The sequence below is a fragment of the Pelobates fuscus genome, chromosome 1, assembly GCF_036172605.1.
Source record: "Pelobates fuscus isolate aPelFus1 chromosome 1, aPelFus1.pri, whole genome shotgun sequence".
Taxonomy (NCBI): Eukaryota; Metazoa; Chordata; class Amphibia; order Anura; family Pelobatidae; genus Pelobates; species Pelobates fuscus.
This window is the reverse complement of record NC_086317.1, coordinates 70,087,611-70,113,926: the sequence shown is the minus strand read 5'-3', so window position 1 is coordinate 70,113,926 and position 26,316 is coordinate 70,087,611. Positions and strand designations below refer to the sequence as shown.

Here is a 26,316-nt window from a genome sequence, read left to right as displayed (position 1 = left end):
ACAATAGAGGGATATTTGCCATAAAGTAGAGAATTCTAAATTTAAGGCCAGAGTAGCTGAATGGAAGCATAGCTATCTTAAAGACTTTTTCCAGTTCAACTATTTTGACCTTAAATTCGAAATTCACCTTGCATCACCCCTGATAAGGGAGAGAGAAAAAAGAAAAAAAAAAAAGTTGCAAGAGAGTACGGAGAACGGAGAACTGACAACAGCTCAAATAGCCTGCCCATTGGTTGGTCCCCGCTCAGGTCAGATGCTGGTTTTAGCTCATCTTGTGCCATTACAAAAAGAATCAGGCCATTTGCATATAGGACTAATTCCACCCAAAAGGGCAGAACAAATCCAAAATGCAGACGAGAGATGCAGCAACCCCATCGTCAGTGAGGAATAGCCGATATCCCCCTAGGCACCGTTAGCAAGGGGTCCACTTCTGGATTACCCTTAACCTCTCTGATAAGACACTTTTTCTTTATTACCATAATCACATTTTCTGGATTGAGTGTATAAATGCATGCTCAATTTCAGTTCCACAAGTTGATTAGATCAGTGTCTCTGAATCACCAGAAAACATTTTCCTCAGTGTTTATAAAAAAAAAAATCAGCTATAAGACTATCCTGCCTAAATAGAGAGCCCTCCTATAGAGAGGTTAGATGCCAAACTAGTAAGGCTCTATCAAGGATTGTCAGCATACGCACACACAGGAATATTATCTATAAATGCTAAAACATTTTCCTTACAAACACTATAGAATCCCTTTAGAACTTTTTTTTTTGTCTTCGCAGAAAAAAAATTAAAAATGGAGATTGTTGATGGAGAGGGAATATGCAACACGCAATATGAGAAATTCATTCACCTGTAAACATAAAATCGGAAAACACCTATTACTATATTAAAAGAAAAAAAAAAAAAAAGGAAAAATTAAATCCCTTCTACAAAAAAAAACAAAAAAGACCTTTTTTTTAGATTATATCTTAAGAGTTCTACTTCTGTGAAGGCGTGATTATTGATTACTTCCACATTATAGAGAAGCATCGGGACACACGAGGCATTAAGGCAATCACCGTGATATATGGACAATGCTTCTCACGGAGATGCACAGAAAACAGTGATTCTCAGGGAAAAGCACTCACTTCAACATTGAACTACAGCAAATTAAAAAGTTGCTCTTGGCTGTCTGCTTGACAGTCAATAGGTGTTACAAAGTATTTGTACAAGTATAGATTTCTCTTAGAATCCACTCTTCTATAAAATCAGATAGAGGACATGCAGTTAACCCTTAAAACTCTTCAGCAAGCTCGAGTACTTTAGGGGACTGAAGAGTAATTTTAAGGCTAAAAATGGCATCTACTGCACAAAAGAAACAGAACGTAATAAAAATGCAAACACTTAGTAATAAACCAATACAATTTGTTTAATCACTGGTAATCCCAGCGTATGGATTTTAGTAGAGGCATGTTGAGAACACTGCTGCAACTACTTGTGTCTAAGCAGTATAAAATAATTGTTTTCTGAAAGGCAGAGGCGGCATGTTTTCAAGTTGCTGCCATGCTATTGAAGCTATAGTCCCATGTGTTAGAAGTCTTAAGTCATCAGGAGTCTGTGTCTGAGCCAGAACTGCTCTCCCGACTGATTTCAATCTGTAAGGAAGGCAAGCTGTCCAGACGGCTCTTTTTCTGCCTGATTTGCTCTTTCTCCTTAATCATGGCACCCCAAGCTTGCTGCAGTACAGAATCATCCTCTTCTGTAGCAAGAGTCACCTTTTCTGTCTTCTCAGTAGGCTTTTCCTTCTCTTTTGGCGCAGTTCCCAAGCGATTCCACAAACCCCCTAATGAAAAATAAAAAGGATGAATAATAAAACATGGGGAGAAACACAAACTGAGAAGGGCATTCACTTTATTGAACCAATAGAGGGTTTTTTTTTATGTAGTGTACATTTTTTCCACTAGGTATCTTGCCAAGACCACAGTAAATACAGTTGAAAAGGTTTTATTTAGAAGAATTAGATGTTATGCTCTGTGCTTTCAAACCATTTTTATGATGGCAATGCCTCGTGTTTGTAAGATCTTTTTCCAGCAGCAGCATTCTTCACAGATGATATTTGTAATGAGAGAAATTGTGATGTTTACATTTGTCTAAGCCATGGCTTTAGTGGCTGTCAGACTGGCAGCCATAAGGATGTGCTTCCGGACTGAAAACCATTGATTTTCAAAGGGCTTCGTGTTTGATGTCACCATGCACAGCGAGATAATCGCCGTCCTGCGCCAATCAACAAGGCAATGAGTCAGTGCATCTCTATGGGTAGTGTTTAGTGTCTCCATGCATAGGAGACACTAAACATCGGTTCTTACAGTGTTTGTAGGTCTGAACCCAGGAAGTCCAGCTTGTGGCTGCTTCAGGTGCGTATAGCATACCGGTAAAGCATTTTTGTCAAGCATATTGGCTAACAGCTATTTTCTTTGTCAAAAAGTTTTTCTTTTAAAATGCTGTTCCAGTGACTGCCACTAGTGGGAGTTGAGGAGTTAACTTCCTTACACTGAACATGCGGAGGGCAATAAGGAGAAGCGACAGTGAGTAGTAACATGCACTTTTCACTGCTTGAACACCACCAATGGATAAGGTTTGGGTTGGGGGATGGGAGAATAAAGGTAATTAAAAAGGGAGTAACATAATGATACAAAGATATACAAGACATGAAGTGCCGCTTTAATATTCTCTCAAACACAGGAAAAAAGCAAACCTGTTTTTTTCTCCTTGCTGTCAGAATACAATCCTTTCCCCTCTACTTGTTTTGGGATTCCAAGCCGGCTATGGACATCAGACACTGGCTCTCTGCGGGGGGCAGGCACTATGCACACTGGTTTACGAGGCTCAGGGGAATGTGCTCTTTTACCAAGCCGCTGCCTCACATCTAATGAACAAAATAAAATGACACAGTTAGTCCAAACAAAACACAAATACAAAAGCCAGGCAACTTAAAATCCAATATCACAATGAATTAAGGCATATGAACAGGATATAAAAGTTGGGTTATTTCTGTATCTACCTTAGCAAGACGTTACTGACACTACTACTGATGTGACTTTTATAAACACTGTCTTCAATATGTCAAGCTCACATTACTGTTATGCACACAAATAGCATCAGAAAAACAAAGTCGGTGTGACAGTGCAATGCATGGGCAGATGATGATTATAGTACAATTTATTTTAATGCAGCTTTTTTATAGAGCCCCTGCAGCTTATGAAAAACAATGTATTAGCTTAAAGAGTCAGTCAAAGCACTAAAACCACTTGAGTTTAATGAAGCGGTTTGGTGCATAGATCATGCCTCTGCAGTCTCATTGCTTAGTTATCTGCTGTGTAGGGGTTAAATGACTATTTCTGCAGCCCTAGTCACACCACTCCAGGCTGTGAATCACTATACGCTTTGTGAAAAGATAGGATTTGTTTCTTCTTATCTTACATAGCATCATTAACCTGCACAGAGCTATGAAGATGCCATATAGTGCCAGCATGAAGAACTGCCCCCCTGAATCTTGTGGGAGATAAGATGGGTAACTCTCACAAAAGACTGGGGAAAAACCTGCAGACTTCGAACCGTTTATAACAGGACATTATTGTAAAGTGATTTTTTAGATCTTCTATAATGTAATTTGTAAATTATACAGTATGAGCACCAAAACCACCTTGTTTATAGGGAGTGATTTTAATACAGACGCTGCACCTACATTCTTGCAAATGAAAGGAGTGAGGTTTCTGAGAAGCATACAGCAACCAAGGGCTTTTGGTTGAAACAGACATTGGCTGTGCATCCACTGCTGCTCTATGAGAAGCATTGGCTTTGAGAACAGCAATTGTGCCATGTGTCAATGAGAAGCATCAGGTTCAACACAGATCATCAAACTTGATAATCTCATGATCAGGCTGCAGTGAGTCTATCTTGTGGCTGGATTAAAATGTATGAGTAAGAGTTTAGAATGTTATTTTATGTTCCCTGTGCTCACAATGCTGCTCTGACAGATATTTGGTTGTTCAGTACCCAGCACAGGACTGCAATAATCGGGAAGAGTACTTGACTACTTCTATATGGAACATGCCACTACCTCCAGTTTGTTACCTTGTGCGTTTTTCTCTCAAGTTCATTCCATTTTCAACAACTAGAAGCCTGATATGTTATTCCTTTTAATCATATTATATTTACTCCATGCTATATATCTAGTTAAAAGTCAATATTTTAGGGTTGGGGGGGGGGGGGGAGGGGGGGGAGAGACCACAAACAAAAAACCCAACACACAATTTACCTGATTTTGTTCCACTGCTTGGCAGCCTGCTTGTTGAACCTAACCTCTTCTCTTCCAGTAGTAGTCGCACATCGGTTGGTTTCTCAGAATGGGATTTGCTTCCAATGCGGTTTTTCACACTGCTGTTTCCTTCTGATCTCATAGAGTTTCTGTAGAAAGAAAACAGATTTAAATTGTCCCGTTAGCATAATATGAAGTAGAAAGGATCTCATTTGCCACTGAGTGAAGAGAAGAGAATTTGAAATGCAAGGGCGGGTTAAAGAAAGGCCACTTGGTGGGTAGGCTTATAGGAGGCAAAACATTCAAAAGGTAAATATATAACAACTTTCTAAATATTTTTTTTACCTGATATTTTTTAGTTTGGACTCTACTTCATCTGCATACATGGTCATCTTCATGCTCTTTTTGGGTGAAGGTGTGGAGATCATCTTTAACTCCAGGTCATAGTCCATCTCATCGGAATCTGAATTGCTGGCTGCTGAGCGACGTGCTCCTTCCCTTTCCCTTTTGAACGCTTGGAGCTCATCTCTATATTCTACTACAACACGATCATCTTCATCCATATCTTCATCTTCTTCCTCCTCCTCCTCCTCTTCCTCTTCTATAGGCTCCTCTGGCACATTCACAAGACCTACAAGAAATTTAATGCACAGTAGTTGGAACAGTACTCAATCAGCAATAAAATACAAAGAGACAGATTAAATTTAATCTGAGTGGTGTTATGATATGTACAAACACATAGTCTAGATTAAATTTCATTTGTATAATTATGAAATTAAAGAAACATTGTTTTATGGGACAAAATAAACGGAAGTTTGGAAAAGAAATGGAAATCTGTAACCGCATCCTCCACGCACAAGAAAAAAGAAAACTAGAAAAGAAAACATAAAAAAAAACATACAAACAAAAACTATAAATTTTTTGTAATTTTTTTTTTTTTTTTTTTAAATAGCTTTACCTGAATGAAGGTGCTTGTATGCTGGAGCCACCCCAACGTCATCATCTCCAATAAACGTTCTTTTCTTTATTACATCTCGCTGTATGCGACGGGAATGATACCTCCGCTTCCTGCAATTTTTACACCAACATTACAAAGTTTGATCTATTGAAACCTCAATCCAGGATAAACTACAAATCATACTGCACTTCCTTGAATGGATAAACAAAGTCTTATGTTACCTAGAACATTTTCTTCAAAAAGCAAAAGGAACAGATCATGGGCATTAGTTTTCCACTTGGAAAATGTAAACATAGACCCATGCAAACTTAATAAAAAAAAATTCAAAATGTTTTTTTAACCTACTTATTGATTTAGTATGTCAACATTATCTACATGAACTTCCATCTACACCAAGCATGTCAAAATCGCGGCTTTGCAGCCCGGCAAGCAGCAAGTACATGTCTAATTGCCTAGTGTTCCAAGCCGAGTAGGCACCTGCTTTCCCCACATTGCAGGTGCCAACTCGGCTAGAATTTAACCGGCCGGGGAGGAGGGGACAGTGGATGCAGCGAGGGAGCTCAGTGTTCCTACTCCCTCACTGCTCTCTCGCGCCAGCCTTCTTTAGTGATGCCGGGCGCCCGCATATGACGTCATATTCCAGCGCCCAGCATCATTAAACTGCGTGCGAGGGAGCTGGAAGGCTGAGCTCCAGACAGAAGATCTCCACTGGACCCCAGGAATAATTACAATAATGTGAGTGTGTGCAAGAATGTGTAAGTGTGTGTCTGTCAGTGAGTGAGTGAGTGAGTGAGTGTGTCGGTCAGTGAGTGTGTGTGTTTGTGGCGGTCAGTGGAAGACCTGGAGGTGCACGGAGGCACGCAACGCCAGGTCACATTCCAACATGACGTCGACGTGCTCCACCTTCACAGGGTGTCAAGAAGTAGCGGGAGGACCAGCTTTGGCACATGGTGCGGACAGCGCCATTTGGGATATATTAGAGACCGGGCTCCGGAGTCGCATACTGGCAATGGCAATGTGAGTGGAGTCTGCTTGTTGGCTAGAGGGAGGTGTTGGGAATTAGTAGAGAGAGGGACTGGGGTTTAATAAAGGGGGATGCTGTTTTTTTTTTTTTTTATATACTGTACTTTTCAAAATAAACCTATGTTTCTATGAAAATACGTTTTTGGGGTTTTTTTTGCAACCCACATAAACTTAAACCTTGTTTATTTGGCCCTTGCTAGACTTTGAGTTTGACATGCTTGATCTTGCTTGTCAAATTAATTTGTTTTTTTGTATTTCAATAAGATAGGTGTGCTCATGAAAGACTCGTCCACCACTGAATAATCTCATTCTTTAGTCACTGTAAAATATTTCTTCCTGGATTGCATCCTGCTGCTTAATAGATAAGATAGAGCAGCTAATGAGCTCCTTTATTTTTCATTCCAACAGAAAATCTCCCTTGGTTCATAAAGCCACAATCTCAAACTTACACTACATTGTTTTTACATTTGATTCCGCTACTTTTGCCTATCAGACTCTAGCACTACAACCATAGAGGTCTACTCTTCTCAATAGATAGTCTATCACATACCCACTGTTCATTCTGTCTAGCCTCTGGTATTCCATATGTGTATGTCAGACTTACCAATGCATTCATTAGCTTTAAATGTTGTACTGAAAACTCTTACTCACCCTCAATGTACTGCTCTTGAAATCATGCTACTACTTCTACTTGCTTTTTGAATACATGAACCACAACTCGTGGCACACTGTAAACGGACACCTGACCATGAATTTAGAAAAGATCCGCAGCTCTGCCACCAGCAACTCAACCCACAAAATGACAATATGGGAACCACACGTACAGAGCTTATGTTACTAGGTTACACACAAACATTTCAAATTATGACTTTGTCAACTAAACAGAATTCAAAATCTAATACATCCTGCCTGTTGCCATTGACAATACTTGTCTGTTTATTAGCAATTCTTATAGACTGTTCAAGCAAACTCTTCTGAGCAATTTATGCTGAAATGTCTGTGCTACACATTAAGGTCTTCAAATTATCCGAAGACCTATGCTACAGTAATTACAGATACTTTTCAAAACTCTTGGGAAAATGTGTTACTGGGTATCTAAGCATGAATAGTAAGCAAGTGAAAATAAAGTACATGATGCCATGCTTCTAATAATTATACTGACCAGGAGTTGCTAAGGATTCCTTTCATACCACCATAGTTGGGGTTTCCATACTTCATATAATACTGGCTCCTTCGTGCGGCTCCCAGCTCTTTCTTGTCATCTGAAGAACAAAATAATAAAAACAAAAAAAGGCAGATATTTTTGTAATAGCTCGATTGAGAATAAGCACAAATATTCGTATAAATTTACTGAACAACTGGAATTTTATTGATGTTGGCAAAACAGCCAGAGATCTGTCGTTTCTGCAGCGGGTTACACCGGTTGTGAACAGTTTAAATCGAAATTGGTCCCCTGCGCTCAACAGCTCTGCCTTCTGTCCATCCTCCAGCTGCCATAATGCCCAGGAAGGTTTGCCCACTGCAGTTACTTTGACTCCCAATGGCGGCCATTTACATACTCATCCTATCAATAGTTGGCAAATTAAACCTGCTGGACTGTATGGAGGAGGAGACAGAAGGCAGAGAGAACAGACGCCCTTCATAAGTAATCCTCCATAAGAATAAACCTTGCTATTATAGATGCCAAGCAACACATTCAAAAGTTTAAAGTCTGGATTTTTACATCGATGTGAAGACAAAAGACCAAAAACCAAGAAGTCAAGAACTATTCTTTGTAGTTGACAAACTCCCTAAAGAAGCACGGAAGACCGATTTGTAAATATGAAATTTCAAAGCAGAGTTTGTTACTTCTTCATAAAGTACGCAATGTTTGGCTATTTCACATGGTGTGTAAATAAAACTGCATTTTTAGCTTGAAAAATATAGCTTTCTTTCCGGCTGGGTAGGATGCATACTCCGAGAACATTTACTGACATCTGTATAATAAAAATGTGTAAATATACCTAAAGACCATGATAGTTCATCTAAGCAACAAAACTATTAACACAGCTACAGATTCAAAGGAACTCCTTCCTAAAGACTTTAATCCGACTGAGCATCAATGAAAATGTACCAGACAAACATTGTGTGTGAGCGACGATTAGCCATTACTATACTATTCGAAGGTCATAGCAAACAGGATTTTTACCTTCAGTTGCAAAACGCATGTAGATTTTATTTCCTTTAAATAACTTGGCCGAAGGTCGGAGGTCATTTTGTAGTAAAGAGGTCTCTTCTGCCTGTGAAAGTGTATCCAGCTAGAGAAAAATAGAATGCCAGCTTCTCAAATTAAAAGTCTACGAACAGCCAAAATATTTCTTAATTTAAACTTTTTTTAAGAGCAGATCTGTGAAAAAGGGCTGCTTTGAAAGGAACTACATGGCAAACGCCACCTACATAATGTGAGATAAACACTGCATTATGGGATGCAAAAGTAACCATCAGATGATTCTAGACATTGCAGAAAAGGCATCATAGACAAACTGAATTTATTAATACATTTCTGTAAACTAATCGCATGGAATACTGTGCAGGCAACCAAGTGAGAAGGGGGGGGGGGGGATATTTTACTTCTAGTATCAAGCAATTAGTACAGGATGCAATGTTTTTTTTTTTTTTTAACTGAGCTTGTGTATTTTGGTTATAAAAAGATGAGTGCTCTTTTATATAATAGAATACAGTGCTTTAATAATGGAAGACCTGTAACGTATTACTGTCCATATCCTTATTTTTCCATTTACTTAAAATAACACTATAGTCACCTAGACCACTTCATCTCAAATAGGTGGTCTGAGTGCACGGTCCTGGTCTTCATAACCCTGAAAGGTAAAACAGTGCTATTTATGAGAATTCCAATGATCCTCTAGGAGGAGCACTGGATTGGATACAAGCAGACCTATATGACATTGTCAGAGGAGGAGAACTAAGCAGCACAAAGGGAGTCTTGACACTGGTGCAAGGTGAGGCAAAAAATTAATTATTTTATTCTAGACAGGAACGCTATAGTTTTAGGAGTTGTATTCCTAACACTGTAGTGTTCCTTTGACAATTTGCATTGACTTCTAAATAACGTCATGTTCTGGCCTATTTAAATACAATGTCAGTTTAGCTACTTAACGTCTTATCACCTGGATAGCTTTTTCAACTTGTCTTGCATAAAGAGGTTTAATATGTAAATAAAAAAATAAAAAAAATAAAATATTTTATTTAAAGTGTATAACCACAGATGCAGGTTTGCAATTAGCCACTGGCATTACTGAAAGTCATGGGAGGAAGCCCAAATTGCCTGTGTGTTCTACAGAGGGTGCATAATCACTTGCTTCCTTGCAAAACCAGTGGGTTTCGCCATTGCATTTCGTAGAAATGTATAAATGCTGGAAACCTCACCGTGCTCACTGCTTTCTTCTCGGATTGTTCCTCTGCTTCGCTGGCATTGTCTTCATCCACTTCCCCTTCTTCAGTCTCCTCTCCAGAGCTGTCATCAAATCTGTCTGCAGGAGGAGCCAAATAAATATATACAGTTTAGCACTCCATGCAATCATCTTATTTTGAGTGTAGAGTCCATTATTTAAGAGAGCAGAGTTTGACAAATCTCCAATAGCAGCACACACATAGCTAAACATTACTTTTGACTCTGAATGTATATCTATAGAAAACCATGTTAGTACTTGGTTTTGGCTCCTACATATAAAAATGTTTTCTTCATTTTAACACATGGTGTGTGAGAAGGTTTGGGAATTTGCAATCAATAATGAATAAAGAATTATACAAGTGATTACCTTTTTTGGATTTTGTTGATCTAGCTTCCACATCCACATCCTTCTTCGTTTTAGTCTTTGTGTCACTTGGCATTGCGCTAAGGTTCAACAAAGCACGTGTGGATGTCACTTCATCGAGCCAAACCACATTACCTGAATTTAACAAAAAAAAAAAAAAAAAGTGAAAACTACATGTGACAGATCACCCTGTCCTTGGATTATTAAGCTCTTTTTCGATTTATTCGGTATACGGTGTTCGCCAAAAATTGTATTCTTGTTTTGTTAAAATACCGAACAAACTCACTAACTACCAGACCACCTGTACGCTGCGTGTGCTGCTTGTTTTTTTTTTTTTTTTTTTGCTTGTTAACCTCCATCACCCATGTAAACACCTCATTAACACTTTTAACTGCAGCATTCTAAGCGGTCGCCGTTCGTATTTACGAACAGGTGGTGGCGGCAACTTGAACCGCGAACGCAGGCAGCGGTGTTTGGTTGTCGAATGCATGAAACTAAAAATCGGACACTCGACCGCCCGAACACCGCTGAACTTCCATCTCCGCCTGCATTCTGTTATATTCAACTGAATGGAACACTGTTCGGTGGGAGCTTACTCCCGAATGAGGGACACGTATTCAGCATACGGACTAACATCTACGTTTGGTATTTTGTGTGATTTTGTACCCCCCGAAAGAGACCGACAGCTCATCTCGATTCCATGGAACTATTTTGGGCAGGAGCCTCGTGTGCGGTCGGTCAGAACTTTACCCCGGTGGCGTTTCGGGTGCATTGTGGGATTGGAGCGCGTTTTGGATATGTTGGGCGCTCAGATCCAGGGATATAGGACTTGAGGAGGCTCCTGATTGTGTTGTGTGTATAACAAATTGGGTATGTTCTGTATTCTCTGTACCCGAGAGATAATTTAATTTAGATGTTTACTTTCAAGCAGTTCTCTCTCAGGTGCAGAGAAACCATGGGCGGGGGGGGAGGGGGAGGGATTACCCTGTAATGTTGAGTTGGAAACCCCTTGCAAGGGCTGTTGCATAAAAGGCCATGTGTGGCCTCCAATAAACCAGTTCACCCCCATCATTCAGTCTTGACTAATGTCTGTGGGGGAAAGCTATACCTGCTATATCACTACTATACCTGCTTTGGATTATCGCTATTGGGAAAGCCTGCTTGAGATTACTACAGCACAACTCACTAATAGGGGGGAAAAGGACATCTCTGGCGGCGAAACCCACGTTCCTACCCGGGTGGCCGCCACACTACGCCTTGGTATGATGGCTTAGATGGATGTCATGATGGCTTTAGTCACACAAAAAAAAAAAAAAAAAGCCAATGGTTAAAGGAAAGACATCAGCAGTTTCTGTATCCTGAGGACTCCAGGACCATAGCCACTGTGGGTGTGAAAAAGCCAGTCTAATCATTTACAGATAACATACATAGACACACACATAATTCCCTAGTCCCAAGTTCACATAACTAATATACTGGTTTCTAGTCTTATTTTACACTGTAACATGGAATGTTATGTATGACCCTTTATTATTAAGTGGTAGATACTTACAAGAGGAATCATCAAGCCATTCAATGAAACCAGGAGGATACTGTTTAAAGAAACTAAATATATCCTGTGTGCTCAGGTCGTCTACACCGCAGACGTAAAGGGTTTCCAGACGGACATTAGGAATTGCTGGGAAAAAAAATAAATAACCACGCATATTTCTGGTTTTAATCAGCTGAAATCTAAAAATATATACATACACACGTTTACATCAAAATGCATGCTTTTAGCATTCAGAGGCATTGAATGAAACCATGAGAAGAAGCACATCAGGGAGCAGACACACCTATGGTACCTCATCCTAGCAACACATCCAGAACAAAGAACATGTTTAATGAACTTCTAACTATTCCCCAGGGAAATTTACATAGGATTGAATTACCCACAGCACTAACACGTAGGTGATTACACACACAGTTTTCCACTGCCTAGGAAACATGACTATACAGGCAATACGGTGTGGTTTATTCATTAAATTGTGCAAATTGTAGGTCAGCTCACATGACATAACATTTCAAATTGCACAGATGACAGATTTCTTAGCTTTCTGTTGTTCAATGTGCCATGCACAAGTCCTTCTGGGACATTTTTAAATCAGTTCAACATACTCCCCCTCACAGTCTTTATCCAGGTCTGGGAGGGAACTGTGGCTAAAGAGTGCCTTTCTCATATGAGCAACAGCTGGGGCTGTGAAGACATGTATACCTGTATTGGTTTTGTTTATTTTTTTAAATTCTTTATTTTTGCACTGACAGATATGTGGTATTACATAAAGTAGGCTTTTGCAAAAATCAAATCACAATGGTGAATTCAATTCAGTTACTGAAAAGAAGAAGTTGTTAATGACACTTAACAAGTCTCTCAATGGTAGCTTGACCATTCGCATTCCATTAGTTTTTACATTTTAATGATAAAAGAACATAACATATAGAACATATAAAACATAGTAGGTAATGAAGCAAATTGATATAAGATGTAACTTTAAGGCAGAGGCTCTGATTATGTCAGACTGCCCAGCCTCCTTTCCAACTTTTGGGGATCCAGCCCGCCCCCCGCTCATTTTTGGTCCTGAGCCGTGACCCCGACTGGACTACCTGCATTGGTTTTAAACAGCTTACCTATACAATGAGGTTTTAGTATAATAAAAATAAAAAAGTGCATGACAGAATATGTTGCAGATTTTAAGGGGATGAAAAAGCAGCCTGGGTTTGTACAGGTTTATCACCATAGGCTGGTGTGCAAACCATGTACAACTTCAACTGATCAGCTCATAGAATGCCATGAAACAAACAAAAATAAATAAATAATAAATCTACTTTTAATTTCTCTGAAGTAAAAAAGCAGGTTAAAATTACTTGTTTTGAACAAAATAAACCGTGTCTTTAAGTGTATGGTGCCAGGATTGCCACCTACTGTAAGTTGTCTTCTTATCTGGGGTCTGCCAATCCTCACTCCCTGCCTCAACTACTTCAGTCGAAGATCAGTAGCTCCTAAGCCCTGTTAGCTCTCATGAGCGAAGTCCTGCACTGCAAAGTCAACTCACTGGCTGAGAGAAGCAGTGCTCAGCAGACACTAGCTAAGAAGTCAAACCTTTTACTACTGTAATGGGTCGTGCCAGGAAACTCAGGCTCGACAGCTACTACAGCGGGCTGTAGTAGTTATGGTGCTTGGAATGTTCCTTAATTGACTCTTCTAGTGATCTCACAGAGTTCCAGAGTGAATGTTTTGTGACTTGAAAAAAAAATAAAAAAATGTCTGGATACCTTTTCTGATAATTTCTCGATCCAGTACAACATCCTTTTGATTGTCATTGACCTCTGCACGGAAGTGGAAACGCTTTGCTCTCTGTTCCTTCTTCTCAATCGCTTCCTGGTAAAAAGGAGAGGCCCGTTGTTTTAAAAGTATCGCAAAAGAGATCAGACTTTGTGAAGGTGTCCATTGTGAGAAGCACATCTATCCATCCCCTCTCTCAGCTGCATAATAATATTAGCAGTCGCATCTATTAACTTTTGTGAATTGGAATTCAGCTCACAAACTATTTTTTCCAATTCCAATAAAATAAAAGAATGTATGGAGCTTCCAAGCAGACTGTGCATACAATGTCTAATGTATCAGCTTATCTGTGCCAATAAACAGACAATATCTCAGAAGAGAATGCTTACCTTTGATGTTACATCAATCCCTGTGATGAAGGTCCCAGCCTTATTTTCATAACGCCTACTACTGGTGCCCTGTAAACAGAATTAAAAAAAAAAAAACGTTACCACCAGTGCAAATAAATATACAGATGACCCAAAATTATGTAGGTCTGGGAAAGAGAGATATCTACCCACATCTGTACATAAAAGTTGTTCAGTGCTCTATACGCAAACAGCAACAACAACAAAACACTTTCTATCAGTGCCTAAGAAGAGAAGTGTAATTACTTAGAAAGAAGCAGGATGGTGTGATTGTGCCTCCTAAGAACTAAATTCACCATCCTGTTGATACACAATAGCTACATGTGGCTTTTAATGCCAGCAAATCAAGGATTATTTGAAAGAGGAAGAATAACAGAATATCATAAAACACTTTTTAAAGATGTCTCCGCCACGCTAAAATACTTCTTTCTTGCTGGTTCATATCCTCAGCTTCAGTTACTTTTTTTGTCCCATTATCCTAAGTGTCCAATAGCACAGTTGTATATGTCATTAGAACATGCAGCGAGCAAAGCTTTCTGCCAGATCTCTAAAACAGCTTTCCAAAAGCGAATGGATATAACTGAATGGCAAGTCACAAAAACTCTGCCATGTGCACAGACCTTTATCTCCTCCATTACATCTTGAATGGACTCTCTAGTCTAGAGTCTGCCGTTGAAGCGTTCCTTTAAGAGTTACAATGCTAGTTTTAACATGTCCAAAAGTTCAATCTCCATTGACCAGAATAAGAAGCTCCCAACTGGTCACGGTAATTCTTGGAGTGGGAAAAGCTCAAATCAAAGGTAATTTAATGTACAGGGATTTATACAAGCACCAGTAACTTATTCTACCCCTTGATATGAGAAAATACACACTCACATGCAGAAAGACACAGCTTCATTTGTTCAATTAAACATGGAAAATTCTAATTTTATATTGTAGTACATTGTCAAAAAAAAAAAAAAAAAAAGTAGAGAACTAGAGTCCCTAAAGCTCAGGTCATTAATCCTTTCTTCAACTGTACAGCAAATTCTACAAAACACCTTTAATTAGGTCCTAAGTCACATGAGTCTTCACTGTCTGACCAATACTAGATGATTTTGACTGATAAATAGTTTAAAACCTGCCATTTCTCACAGAGTATCTATGTACCAAAATGATTACATTAAGATGTGCTTTTGGTGCTTAGTGTTGCTTTAAAGAAATGTAATTTCAATTAAGTTGTTATGGTACCAGGAGGTCCTCAGTTATGTTTTATCTTAAGAAGTTAAACTGTTTAGAAGTAGTTTAACCCCTTAGAGGTGCACGCACCTTTGTCACACAGTTTTGTGAATGGGAAGTTAGTGACAGGCTAAAAGCATCAGCTGACACTCTCAAGGGCACCCTGACTGTCCCTACTCAGTAAGGAGTTAAGAGGAAGCTTTACTGGCCTTTTCTCAAGAACAGATCTAATGTCACGCCTCCATGGCTGAAATCCTTAATCTTGATTATCTCAGCCAATCCAATGCTTTCCTATATGAAAGCATTAGGAGGCTATTGTGCATGTGTGGCAAAACACCAATCAGCATCTGCTCATAGAGTTGCATTGAATCAATACATCTCTATGGGGAGCGTTCAGCTTCTCAACACTGCAGCATTGACAAAGGAAGCACTTCTACTGGCAGTCTGAGTGACTGCTCCCAGAGGTGCTCTTAGGCAGCAGCAATGTAAACAATGCCTTTTCTCTGGATTTAAGCTGTAGTGGAACTGGTGACTATAATGTCCCTTTAAGAATTTAACTATTTACCTCTCACCTCTAGCCAGCATGAAAAACTGGACAAATGCATGGAAACAACTTCTGCACATAACCAAATATGTTTCGTAAACTACCCTGGAATACCTTGTTTTGGGGCAGATCACAAAGGATGTAGATCAGGTGTATGAACACAGTTGCAGCAGTAGACTTATTTGTACTAATACGCTAGTCAGTACCTTTTTTTTTTTTTTTAAATCTGCCTGGCACAAAATACAGATTTAAATAGAAGAATAAAACAGGTTACTTCACTGGAACTCTGCTCAGTCAGTCAATTAAAGGGGATCTCACTGAAAAAAACTAAACAGCTCTGAAGCTATGTGCTTAGCAATGCAAAACCCCACCCCAAGTCTGCAAGGGATACTGGGGAGGGTTATTTTCCAGATGTGCTCAGTTGGCCCCCTGCGAATAATCCACTGTGTGGCAGCTGGACTGCCTATTACATCATCTTATTGAGGAAATATTCAGTCTCACAACACTGACCCAGCAAATTCGAAGATAAGAGGTTTTGTTACTGCATAGAACACTCTGAGGTTCATTTACGAGTTCATTTATCTCCTGAGTTAGGCAGCCTCAACTAATTCTGTTATTACCAAAGTAGACATACACATGGCAGATTACAAATAAATATATAAAAACATGGCAGTCCTCTAATAATGTACTTTAGAGTTCCAGAACTGGTTATTTTCAGAGGGAAGACTTGTTATATGTATCATAAAGGTACCCTAAATGTTCCTTTTCCAAGCCAGTTTAGTGAATGGGAAGTCACTGCCAGATGCCACCTGGGGTGAGTGGTCACCACTGCTGGAGGCAACTTTGGGGCTAAACCATTGGAGAACAGTTTAAGCTATTGAGGCAAGAGTGCATCCAGGGGCCACCTAGCACCATTTAAATGAAATGTTTTTGGTGCTTGGAGTGTCCCTTTAAAAGAAATAACAGTACACATAAACTATGTCTGGTCAGTGCTGCTTGGATGACCAACATAAAAAGTGTCAACACAAAACAGTGTATTCCTGACCCTATAATGTTTAAATGATATTGGGCCCCAGGCCACCCCACTTGCCCCACATTAAAAAGAACCAAAACTTACCTTTTTTTCCCCAGAGCAGCGTGGATCTGACGGTGCTGGCTCTGCAACCTTGGCTGAGATCATCAGCATTGCCAATCTCATCCAATCCAGTGCAAAACACTATGCATCTCTATGGGGAAAGATTAGCACTTCCATGCAGAGAGTGGAGATGCTGAACATCAGTTCTGCATTTGTGCCTCTAGTGGCCGTCTGAGTGAATGCCACTGGAGGTGCCCCTAGACCAGGCTTTCCCAAACTCCAGCCTTCCAGATGTTGCTGAACTACAACTCCCATGATTCTCAGCCTATTAATTCCATCATTCATAGAATCATGGGAATTGTAGTTCAGCAACATCTGGAGTTTGGGGAAGCCTGCCCTACACAGTAATGGAAACACTGCTTTTCTCTGAAAATGCAGTGTTTATATTACAATGCCTGCAGGGACATGTTATAGACACCATAACTACATTAAGCTGTAGTTGGTCTGTTGACTATAGTGTCCCTTTAATAAATTCTAAATTGTGCCATTTATCAATACAGGTTGCCAATTTAGAAAGATTATATTTTGGAATTGAAAAACGTAAGATACATCTTGTCCAATTTTGCAGTTTGGTGTTTAATGATTAAGCCCCTCAATGTGAATGTCACTGCAATATGGAATGTATTTTGGCTCTTACACAGATATAAGTAACAAATGATGTGGACTACCCATAGATCAAGTAAAGAAGTAATAAACATTTTTTTCCAAAGGCACATGTAGCAATATTATGTCATTTTCCAGTACATTTATCCAGCTCAGCAGAAAACAGAAATTTTTACTTACCGTAAATTCTTTTTTTCTTAATATGGTGGCAGTACCAGTGGGTTTTGCTCCTTCCTGTGGACAAGCATCTAACAAGCTTAATTAAATCAACAAAACCCCTCCCCCTTGCCCTATAAGAAGGGCTATCCGGCAAAACCAACCTCAGTAAGTAGCAAGAAAAATCCCAAATAGAACTCATACGAATCAAGATAATGTAAAATAGAGGGAGGGAAGCTGTACTGCCACCATATTAAGAAAAAAAGAATTTACGGTAAGTAAAAATTTCTGTTTTTTCTGTCATATGGTGGCAGTACCAGTGGGATATAGCAAGATCCTTAACTAGGGCGGGTTCAATGTCACCGTAGGTCGCAACTTATACGCCTAAAAAGCAGTTTCAGAGGATGAGAACATCTCTAACCTGTAGAGCTTTATGAAAATGTGGAATGGAAGCCCAAGATGGTGCCTAACAGAAGGCCACTAGAAAAAACAAGTGTTCTTACTGGCCCAGAGGCAGCCAATACTCCAAGCGTCCTGAGAGAAGCCGGAACTTGAAGACCACCGGGAGAAAATGGCCAACCAACATACTCGCCTGAGTCAAATGAAACAAAAGAGTTGCAGGAATCACTGTATCCTTACACCTTTTATGGGAGGCCAACAAACAGAGGACCAGAATAACTGAGCTCTTCAGTCCTAGGAAAAGAGACATTACAAAGCTCCTTCAAGCTACACTTAGTACCAACCTGTAGGGAAAAAAAATGTTTAGCGTGAAGAACCACCGTGTCCATGAGCAATACTGAAAAATCATCTGGGGATGAAAAATGACTGAAGCTCTCTGAACATATTAGCCGATAAGATGGCCCCCAAGAAGGTGTCCTGGAGAAACAAAACTTGTAAGGGAAACCCTTTAACAGGATCGAACGGGTGTTACCTAAAAAAAAATTTAACAAAATATATCAAAATTCAAGGACAAAAATACCAGGAAGGGAAAACAGAACTCTAGGAGGATGTCTGGACCTGGCAGATTACAAAAAACCTCAAGCTTAAAATCTGGATGTAAACTCTAAGAACAGCAGGATTCTCAGGCTTGAAGGCCTGGACCTCAAAGCAGAAAACGCCGAAGCCTGCCGAACAAAAAAACCAGAAGACATTAAAGCAAGGGTTTTTAGACGAATGAAACACACCAGCAGGGGTGTTCCCAAAATCCCCCCAAAAAATTTCTAACCCTTATCAGAAAGTAGACCTTTAAACAGGATATATAGTTGCCAAGCAACATAGCCAAACAAATCTTCCCGCAGACCTAGATGATGAAGAAGAACCCTAGCCGTAGTCAGGCTATCAACCTGAAACTCTACAGAACCACTAGGGTAGATCCCTATACATCATGAGACCGATAGAGCTTCGAACGTTTGGGAATCAGAATCTTTATGCTCAGCATGGAATAAGAACCAGGATAAGGCTCCGATAGACCTAATTTTCTAAGACAACTAGAAAAAACGTAAGCGGAAGTAAGACACATTACAAAGAGAGTAATGCATCACCGAGGGACCTGTAGTGAAACAGGAAGTGACTAGGTCGTTGAAAAGTTTGTCAACAGAGCCCTGGCTGGAACAACAATTTTCCACTCCAGAGAGTCAAATTACACGGACATAAGGACCAAACTTCCTAATTCCAAATACCCTCTCTGAGCTAGACGGCTATGTCAATCCCTCTGAAAGGAACTACCGAAATATCTACTAGATGAATTTGCACCTCAGCAAGATAACCGCATGCAGGAGAGAGAGAGAGAGAGCGCCTACACCGGTTCCTCCCTGCCGGTTGATGTACCAACCCCGTAGAAGAGTGCGCATGAAAATTTACAGCCTTCTGCCATATCTACGGAATGAAGAGATGAAGGGTGGCAATACACCTTAAAACCCCTGGAATCTGCGGATTTTCCCTTAATCATTACCACGAAACATGAAGGGGATTAAAAAAGAGCATCAGTAGCGATACCCAACCAGAAAACATTAGACGGAAGACAGACTTCCTGAAATGAACTCTATCTAATTTGAAAATTGGATCCGCTACTACCAACACCCCTCCTTCTATGATCGGGGAGAGAAAACAGTGGGATTTCTTTTTTAACATGTTACGAGATCTAGGGACTCTTATGAAATAGGCAATAGAATATATGGATTGCTGGGGAAACGTCGGTCTCCCTCTGTATGCTCAGTCTGATCTGATCTCAGTCTGATCTCCAAAAATTAAAATAATCGCCTTAATATACACAACAGTACTTCTTTAGACAGTACCGAGGTTACACGCTAATCACCTGCTACAAGTAACGGAATTTATCAGACCACTGCAATTTCTGAAACGACTGGGGCAGAGGTTAATCCTGTTCTGCAGTGTGTTGATGAAAAAAACACCTACATTGTGTGTGTTCGTTAACCGTCCAAATTGCCAGAGATATCAGTAACCTATACTGAATCTTGTATGAACAGAAAGCATACCTACACAACCTATGCCATATACCAGGGTTACGCAACTCCTGTGGAGATGATATAGATATAGATATATGAGCTACTGTGAAGATGCCATCTCTATACCGGCTAATGAGCATACATCTCCTGGTAACTCATCCATAGAGAAACCAGTGAAGACATATACTGAGGCCCTGTCTTCCCAGTACCTCATACATAAGGCATATAGAGTATACCTATATCCCATAAACTAGTGAGGCTTTTTTTTTTTTTTTTTTATATAGAGTATATAAAAGGAAAAGAACCCCCCTAAAATAGCCTATAGTGGTTACTGAAGTTGAGACCACCCATCAACTCGACAGAGTATATAGTAGATGCATATACTAAGGCTGAGTCCTCAAGTAACTCCTAACAGAGCATGCACGGAGGTTGAGTTTTCATTCTTAACGAATACAGTGCATACAACTAATGAAGCGGAGGCCACACTTCAAACTCAGCATAGAGCATATAGTGGGTGCATCTACTAAGGTCGAGTGGATAACAAAACAATGCGACATAGAGCATCTAGTGGATACATCTAAAGAGGTTATTGTCCTTATACAAGGACTTTATAGTGTGTACCCTTCTGAGGCCGAGTCATCTTAGACACACACACAGAGCATATAGTGGGTACATATACTGTGCACAGCAACTCGTCATAGTGCCCATAGTGAGTGCATACACTGCTCACAGAACTTGTCATAGAACATATAGTGGTAACCTATACTGTTCACAGCAACACAACAGTGCATATAGAGAGAATATATACTGCTCATAGTAACTCGTCATAGAACATATAGTGATTACATATACTGTTCAACAGCAACACGTCATAGTGCATATAGCGAGAATATATACTGCACCTAGTAACACGTCATAGTGCATATAGTGAGAATATATACTGCTCATAGTAACTCGTCATAGAACATATAGTGATTACATATACTGTTCAACAGCAACACGTCATAGTGCATATAGCGAGAATATATACTGCACCTAGTAACACGTCATAGTGCATATAGTGAGAATATATACTGCTCATAGTAACTCGTCATAGAACATATAGTGATTACATATACTGTTCAACAGCAACACGTCATAGTGCATATAGCGAGAATATATACTGCACCTAGTAACACGTCATAGTGCATATAGTGAGAATATATACTGCTCATAGTAACTCGTCATAGAACATATAGTGATTACATATACTGTTCAACAGCAACACGTCATAGTGCATATAGCGAGAATATATACTGCACCTAGTAACACGTCATAGTGCATATAGTGAGAATATATACTGCTCATAGTAACTCGTCATAGAACATATAGTGATTACATATACTGTTCACAGCAACACGTCGTAGTGCATATAGTGAGTATATATATACTGCTCATAGCAACTCGTCATAGAACATATAGTGATTACATATACTGTTCACAGCAACACGTCGTAGTGCATATATTGCATACATCTTCTGCACACAGCAAGTCGTCATGGTGCATATAGTGAGTACATATACTACTCAGAGCAATTCGTCATAGTGCATATAGCGAGTACATATACTGCTCACAGCAATTCATCATAGTGCATATAGTGAGTTTATATACTGCTCATAGTAACTCGTCATAGAACATATAGTGATTACATATACTGTTCACAGCAACACATCGTAGTGTATATATTGCCTACATCTTCTGCACACCGCACTTCGTCATAGTGCATATAGTGAGTACATATACTGCTCACAGCAATTCGTCATAGTGCATATAGCGAGTACATATACTGCTCACAGCAATTCGTCATAGAGCATATAGAGAGTACCTATACTGCTCACAGCAATTCATCATAGTGCATAAAGTGGGTACATATACCGTCATCTTCGTCCTCTTCTTACCACGTGGCTTCACACTTTGCAAATGAAGTGTCTAAACTTTTACAGAGATCATTTTGAAGGAAAGATTAATTCACCTCACCTCAAAATGCCTCTGAACCGTGTGGGGGGTTGGTGACACGGCGTACCACTTCTGGCAAGCATCCATGCTGTCAGTGGGTACTGCACAGCTTCATCTATGCCGAGCATCAAACTTCGCGCTTTTTTTTTTTTTTTTTTTTTTTATTAAATAAAGTTTCGGCATGCGCATGCGCACCACCGGAAACTTTTTGGTGGAACGCAACACCTCCCGGGCGTGCGTTCCACCGCTGTGCGCAGGTCATCAAGACCGCCTCCAGAAAGTATTCGCCGGAACCTTCTCGGCATAAGAGGCAATGTATCAATTTGCTCCGTAACCATAACGGAGGTAGCATGGTCTCTCAGCTAACCGCCCGGGCAGCTCTCGGACCGGAATCCCCCAGACCAGCAGCCTGTGTGTCTCACCCTCCAGATGCTGTGTCCTTCCCTCTCGGGACAAGAAAGGAAACTGAGGTTGGTTTTGCCGGATAGCCCTTCTTATAGGGCAAGGGGGAGGGGTTTTGTTGATTTAATTAAGCTTGTTAGATGCTTGTCCACAGGAAGGAGCAAAACCCACTGGTACTGCCACCATATGACAGAAAAAACTGACCACAGTTCATCTATCAATGAATAGGTCAAGGCCCCCTTGTGCGGTCAGTATAAACACACTTACACATGGATAAAACAAACTAAATAGCCAATTGCAAATAAAATTATACTCTACTCTTTTATACTACAAAAAAGAGGGAAGCTAAAATAGGTACTAGCGAAATTTTCAAACTGGTTTTGGTGAATAGATTATGACCCTACACTGCAAGCAGCCCTAAATGAATATTAAACCATTTTTCCCATATACACCAAAATCAATTAATTAAGCTACAGTTGTTTTGGTGCTCAGAGTATCCCTTTAACTCCTTAAGGACACATGACATGTCTGACATGTCATGATTCCCTTTTATTCCAGAAGTTTGGTCCTTAATGGGTTAAACCAGTTCCATCTAATATCAGCAGACATCAGATTATACTTTACCCAAAATGCATTGTGATTCAACTGGATGCAAATATGAAAACAAATAAAGATGGATAGTGGTAGATGTGGAGCACACAAGTTATATCCCATTGGTTTATATATGATTGTTTCATTTTTCAATTTTTGCCACAAACATTTAACATCAGAATCCAGTATGAGGCAAGCTGCTAAATATAGAGCAAACAGCATAAACATTCTGTTGGGTTCCAAGCTAATTGGGCACTCTGTCCCAAAATGATTGTGTAAAGCAGTGATTTCCAAACCAGTCCTCATTGCCCAGCGACATTCCAGATTTATACATTTCTCTTTTCTAGTTCAATGGAGATACTGATAAAACTTGGACTATTTCTTGGTCATGATAACGGATATGGAAACCATTGGTGTAAAGAGACAAACCATGGAACCATAACCACTAAGGATTATTATAGTGGCTATGATGCTTTTCGGTTATGGGTGCAGTTCCTCTGTATTTGTTAAGCCTTTCTCTGGAATCTTAACAAAAAAATAGGGGTTTCCGTGGCACACGGTAGCATAATGAAAAATTTTCTTTCATCATTATCCATCCAAATAATTACACGCACAGGCTCTCAGTTAGCCTAAACTAGGATTCGGCCAAGGCAAATTGCTGCAGCCTGAGTTATTGATTCTCTATGAATAAACAGTGTTAAAAGAATGTCAATGCTCAAAAAGGATGCAATTCAGTGTTCCAAAGTGTGCAATAAAACAACCCTGAGAGTCACAGCACACATTGCATGTACATACGGTCTCAATATTTGGACATTGAATGAAATTCTTTATTATCACCTTCACATGTCTGAGGGTACTAGATTAAGAGGATTTCAAGTGGTTTGAGAAAACCCTGTGGGACTGTACCAATAGACTCCAATAAACTATAGGGGTTACAGTTCTTAGTATGTCCCTGTATTTCTCCTCCAGCTGACTTTCTGACACAAGGCAAAGTCTAGGATTAAATCCCTGCAGTCGACTGCAGGGAATTGGCTGTGTCTATGGAGGATCCCCCAGTCTTTCGGGATACCCCATAGACCTCAATACTGTAGTGTTGCGCATGCACGCGGGCGCTGAAGAAAAGCCTGACAGATCAAGATGGAGGCACCCACAAGGGACAGGTTCAAGTAAGTAAACTCACTTTTACTCACCACGCCCCTTCAGAGGCGATGTCACCATTTGGGGACTTTGCAAATTTGGCAAAGTCCCCAAATGTTGACAGTGCAGCTTTAAAACACACCTACCTGTTCCACATCACCATATCAGGGAAAGGAACACTTAGACACACCAGATCCTGTGGACTACATCTCCCCTGATGGCTTTGCTAGGAAGCTGAAGATCGAGTGCCACATGTTGTCTAGCCACCCGTGCATGGGTGAATGGAACGTGCAGTACTAATGCTACTAGTGACAAAAATGTTATGAATACAATAAGAATAATTTGTTAATATAGAGTTATAAATCAAATCTGTTATAAAAATCCTCTGATATATGCTGATAAAAAGTACATTGCTTCCCTGGTCATTGCCACAAAAAAATATTATTTATTAAAGCAAAGAGGTGCTACCTGTGGCCATAGTGCTAAAAATCGAAATATACTGTTTACAGGGGCCATTGCCCTTGATTTAGCACTTTCCTCCAGATCGCTTTTTGTGTTGATAAATATTCCCCAATAAATCCCTGCGATAAGAAACTTGTGTATGTATCAAGGAGATCCTATACCTATACACACTGGTGCCACTACCCAGCATAAAATGAATGACTTGTTGTAGGATGGCAACACATTGATGATGGAGACTGGTGTCCTATTCCCAGACACACAGAGCCCAGGCTCTCCATAGCCCGGGGACTACAGGAGGCCCATGGCTAGCAATCCCTGACACCCCTGCACTGTGAGCACCACCTTGCTTACCGACACCACCTCCCTGGGCGACTTGCTGCCCGCTGTGGCCTCCACCTCCCCTTCCTCCACTTCCATGGGCTCGGGCTCCTGGCCACTGCCACCTCCTCCGGCCTTCACCGACACTCGGATACCCCGCACAGCCGCCATCCGAGCAGCCTGGCAGCACAGAGAGGTCGATAGACGCAGCTAGCTATCGGGCAGCCACAGCGCTCTTCCGCCCGGTAATCATAGAGAGTGAGGGCAAGGGGGCTAGATTGGGCTCGGCACATGACCTGCCGTTGAAGCAGAGGCGGCCATCTTGGTTGTGGAAATACGCTAGAGCGTCCTCGCGTTTTTTTTTTTGGAAACCACGTGTTCAGTTGTCACTGGCCTGTTGGGGATATTCTATTACAAAAAAAAACCCCAAAATACAGCTTTCATTTATCTGGAGCCTCACTGAGTCACTGGAGTTACAAAACAAACAATCAAACAAACAAAAACAAGTAAACTAAACAACACAAGAAAACAGAAATTTGTTTTTTGTTTTTTTATCATTAAATTTAATAAATAAAAAAATGAAATATTGTAAAATGTAGGCTAAAATACCCAAGCAGTGACTAGCGGAGTTTGAAAATTTCGCTAGTACCTATTTTAGCTCCCACTAAAGTTACACACACAGTGCAGGGGTGGCAGGGATTACTAGCCATGGGGCGGGGGGGGGGCATAGTAAGTAACTTGAAGTGAAACTTTTGAGTTAATTATATATATGTACCCAGTATTACATATTGTTTGTATGAGAATGATACAGGTGATTTTAGTCTGTGTTGGCCTAGGTCAGGGGTAGGCAACCTTCGGCTCTACAGATGTTTTGGACTACATCTCCCATAATGCTTTTACAGCCATATTGCTGGCAAAGCATCAAGGGAGATGTAGTCCACAACATCTGTAGAGCCGAAGGTTGCCTACCCCTGGCCTAGGTAGAACTCTTTTTTTTTTTTTGCGGCCCACATAAACTTAAACCTTGTTTATTTGGCCTTTGAGTTTGACATGCTTGGGTTACACTTTTCTTCACTCCTTCAGTAACTGAGCTAGTGTGTTGGGTAATTAAAAGTACTTTGCCTGCTCTGTCTAATTATAAGTATATATAATATGTGCACAGGAAAATATGGTGTTTCTGACAACCTGACTCTATACCTCAATGTTTGTTTTTACTATTGGCATTTTTGTATGTAGATGTGGCTATTGTCACCAAATTAGCATATTCAGTTTGTTGTAAATCAGGTTTACTGCATACATGCTTAATTTCTGTTTATTTACAACTCTATGCAAATTGAATTAATCCCAAATTCATCAAATTAGAAAAATGTAAGAGACTTTAGGAGCCCTTGATAAAGCAGTTCGATCCCACATACACGATGAGTCTGATGAGCATAGTGAGCACAGTGTTAAAAAGGCAATTAT

The 26,316-nt window shown here is 40.1% G+C and overlaps 1 protein-coding gene across 1 annotated transcript; it reads right to left on the bottom strand.

Moving 5' to 3' along the window:
• Positions 1-1,391: 1,391 nt before the first annotated feature.
• NCBP3 (nuclear cap binding subunit 3) lies at positions 1,392-25,177 on the bottom strand. The gene is made up of 13 exons (XM_063449654.1): positions 24,886-25,177; positions 13,809-13,877; positions 13,410-13,515; positions 11,650-11,775; positions 10,101-10,232; positions 9,709-9,812; positions 8,471-8,579; positions 7,445-7,544; positions 5,260-5,369; positions 4,647-4,932; positions 4,302-4,450; positions 2,739-2,909; positions 1,392-1,826 (listed from the first exon to the last, which is right to left on the bottom strand). The coding sequence occupies exons 1-13, from the start codon at positions 25,021-25,023 to the stop codon at positions 1,591-1,593; spliced, it is 1,836 nt and encodes a 611-aa protein (XP_063305724.1). The 5' UTR covers positions 25,024-25,177; the 3' UTR covers positions 1,392-1,590.
• Between the last annotated feature and the right edge of the window lie 1,139 nt (positions 25,178-26,316).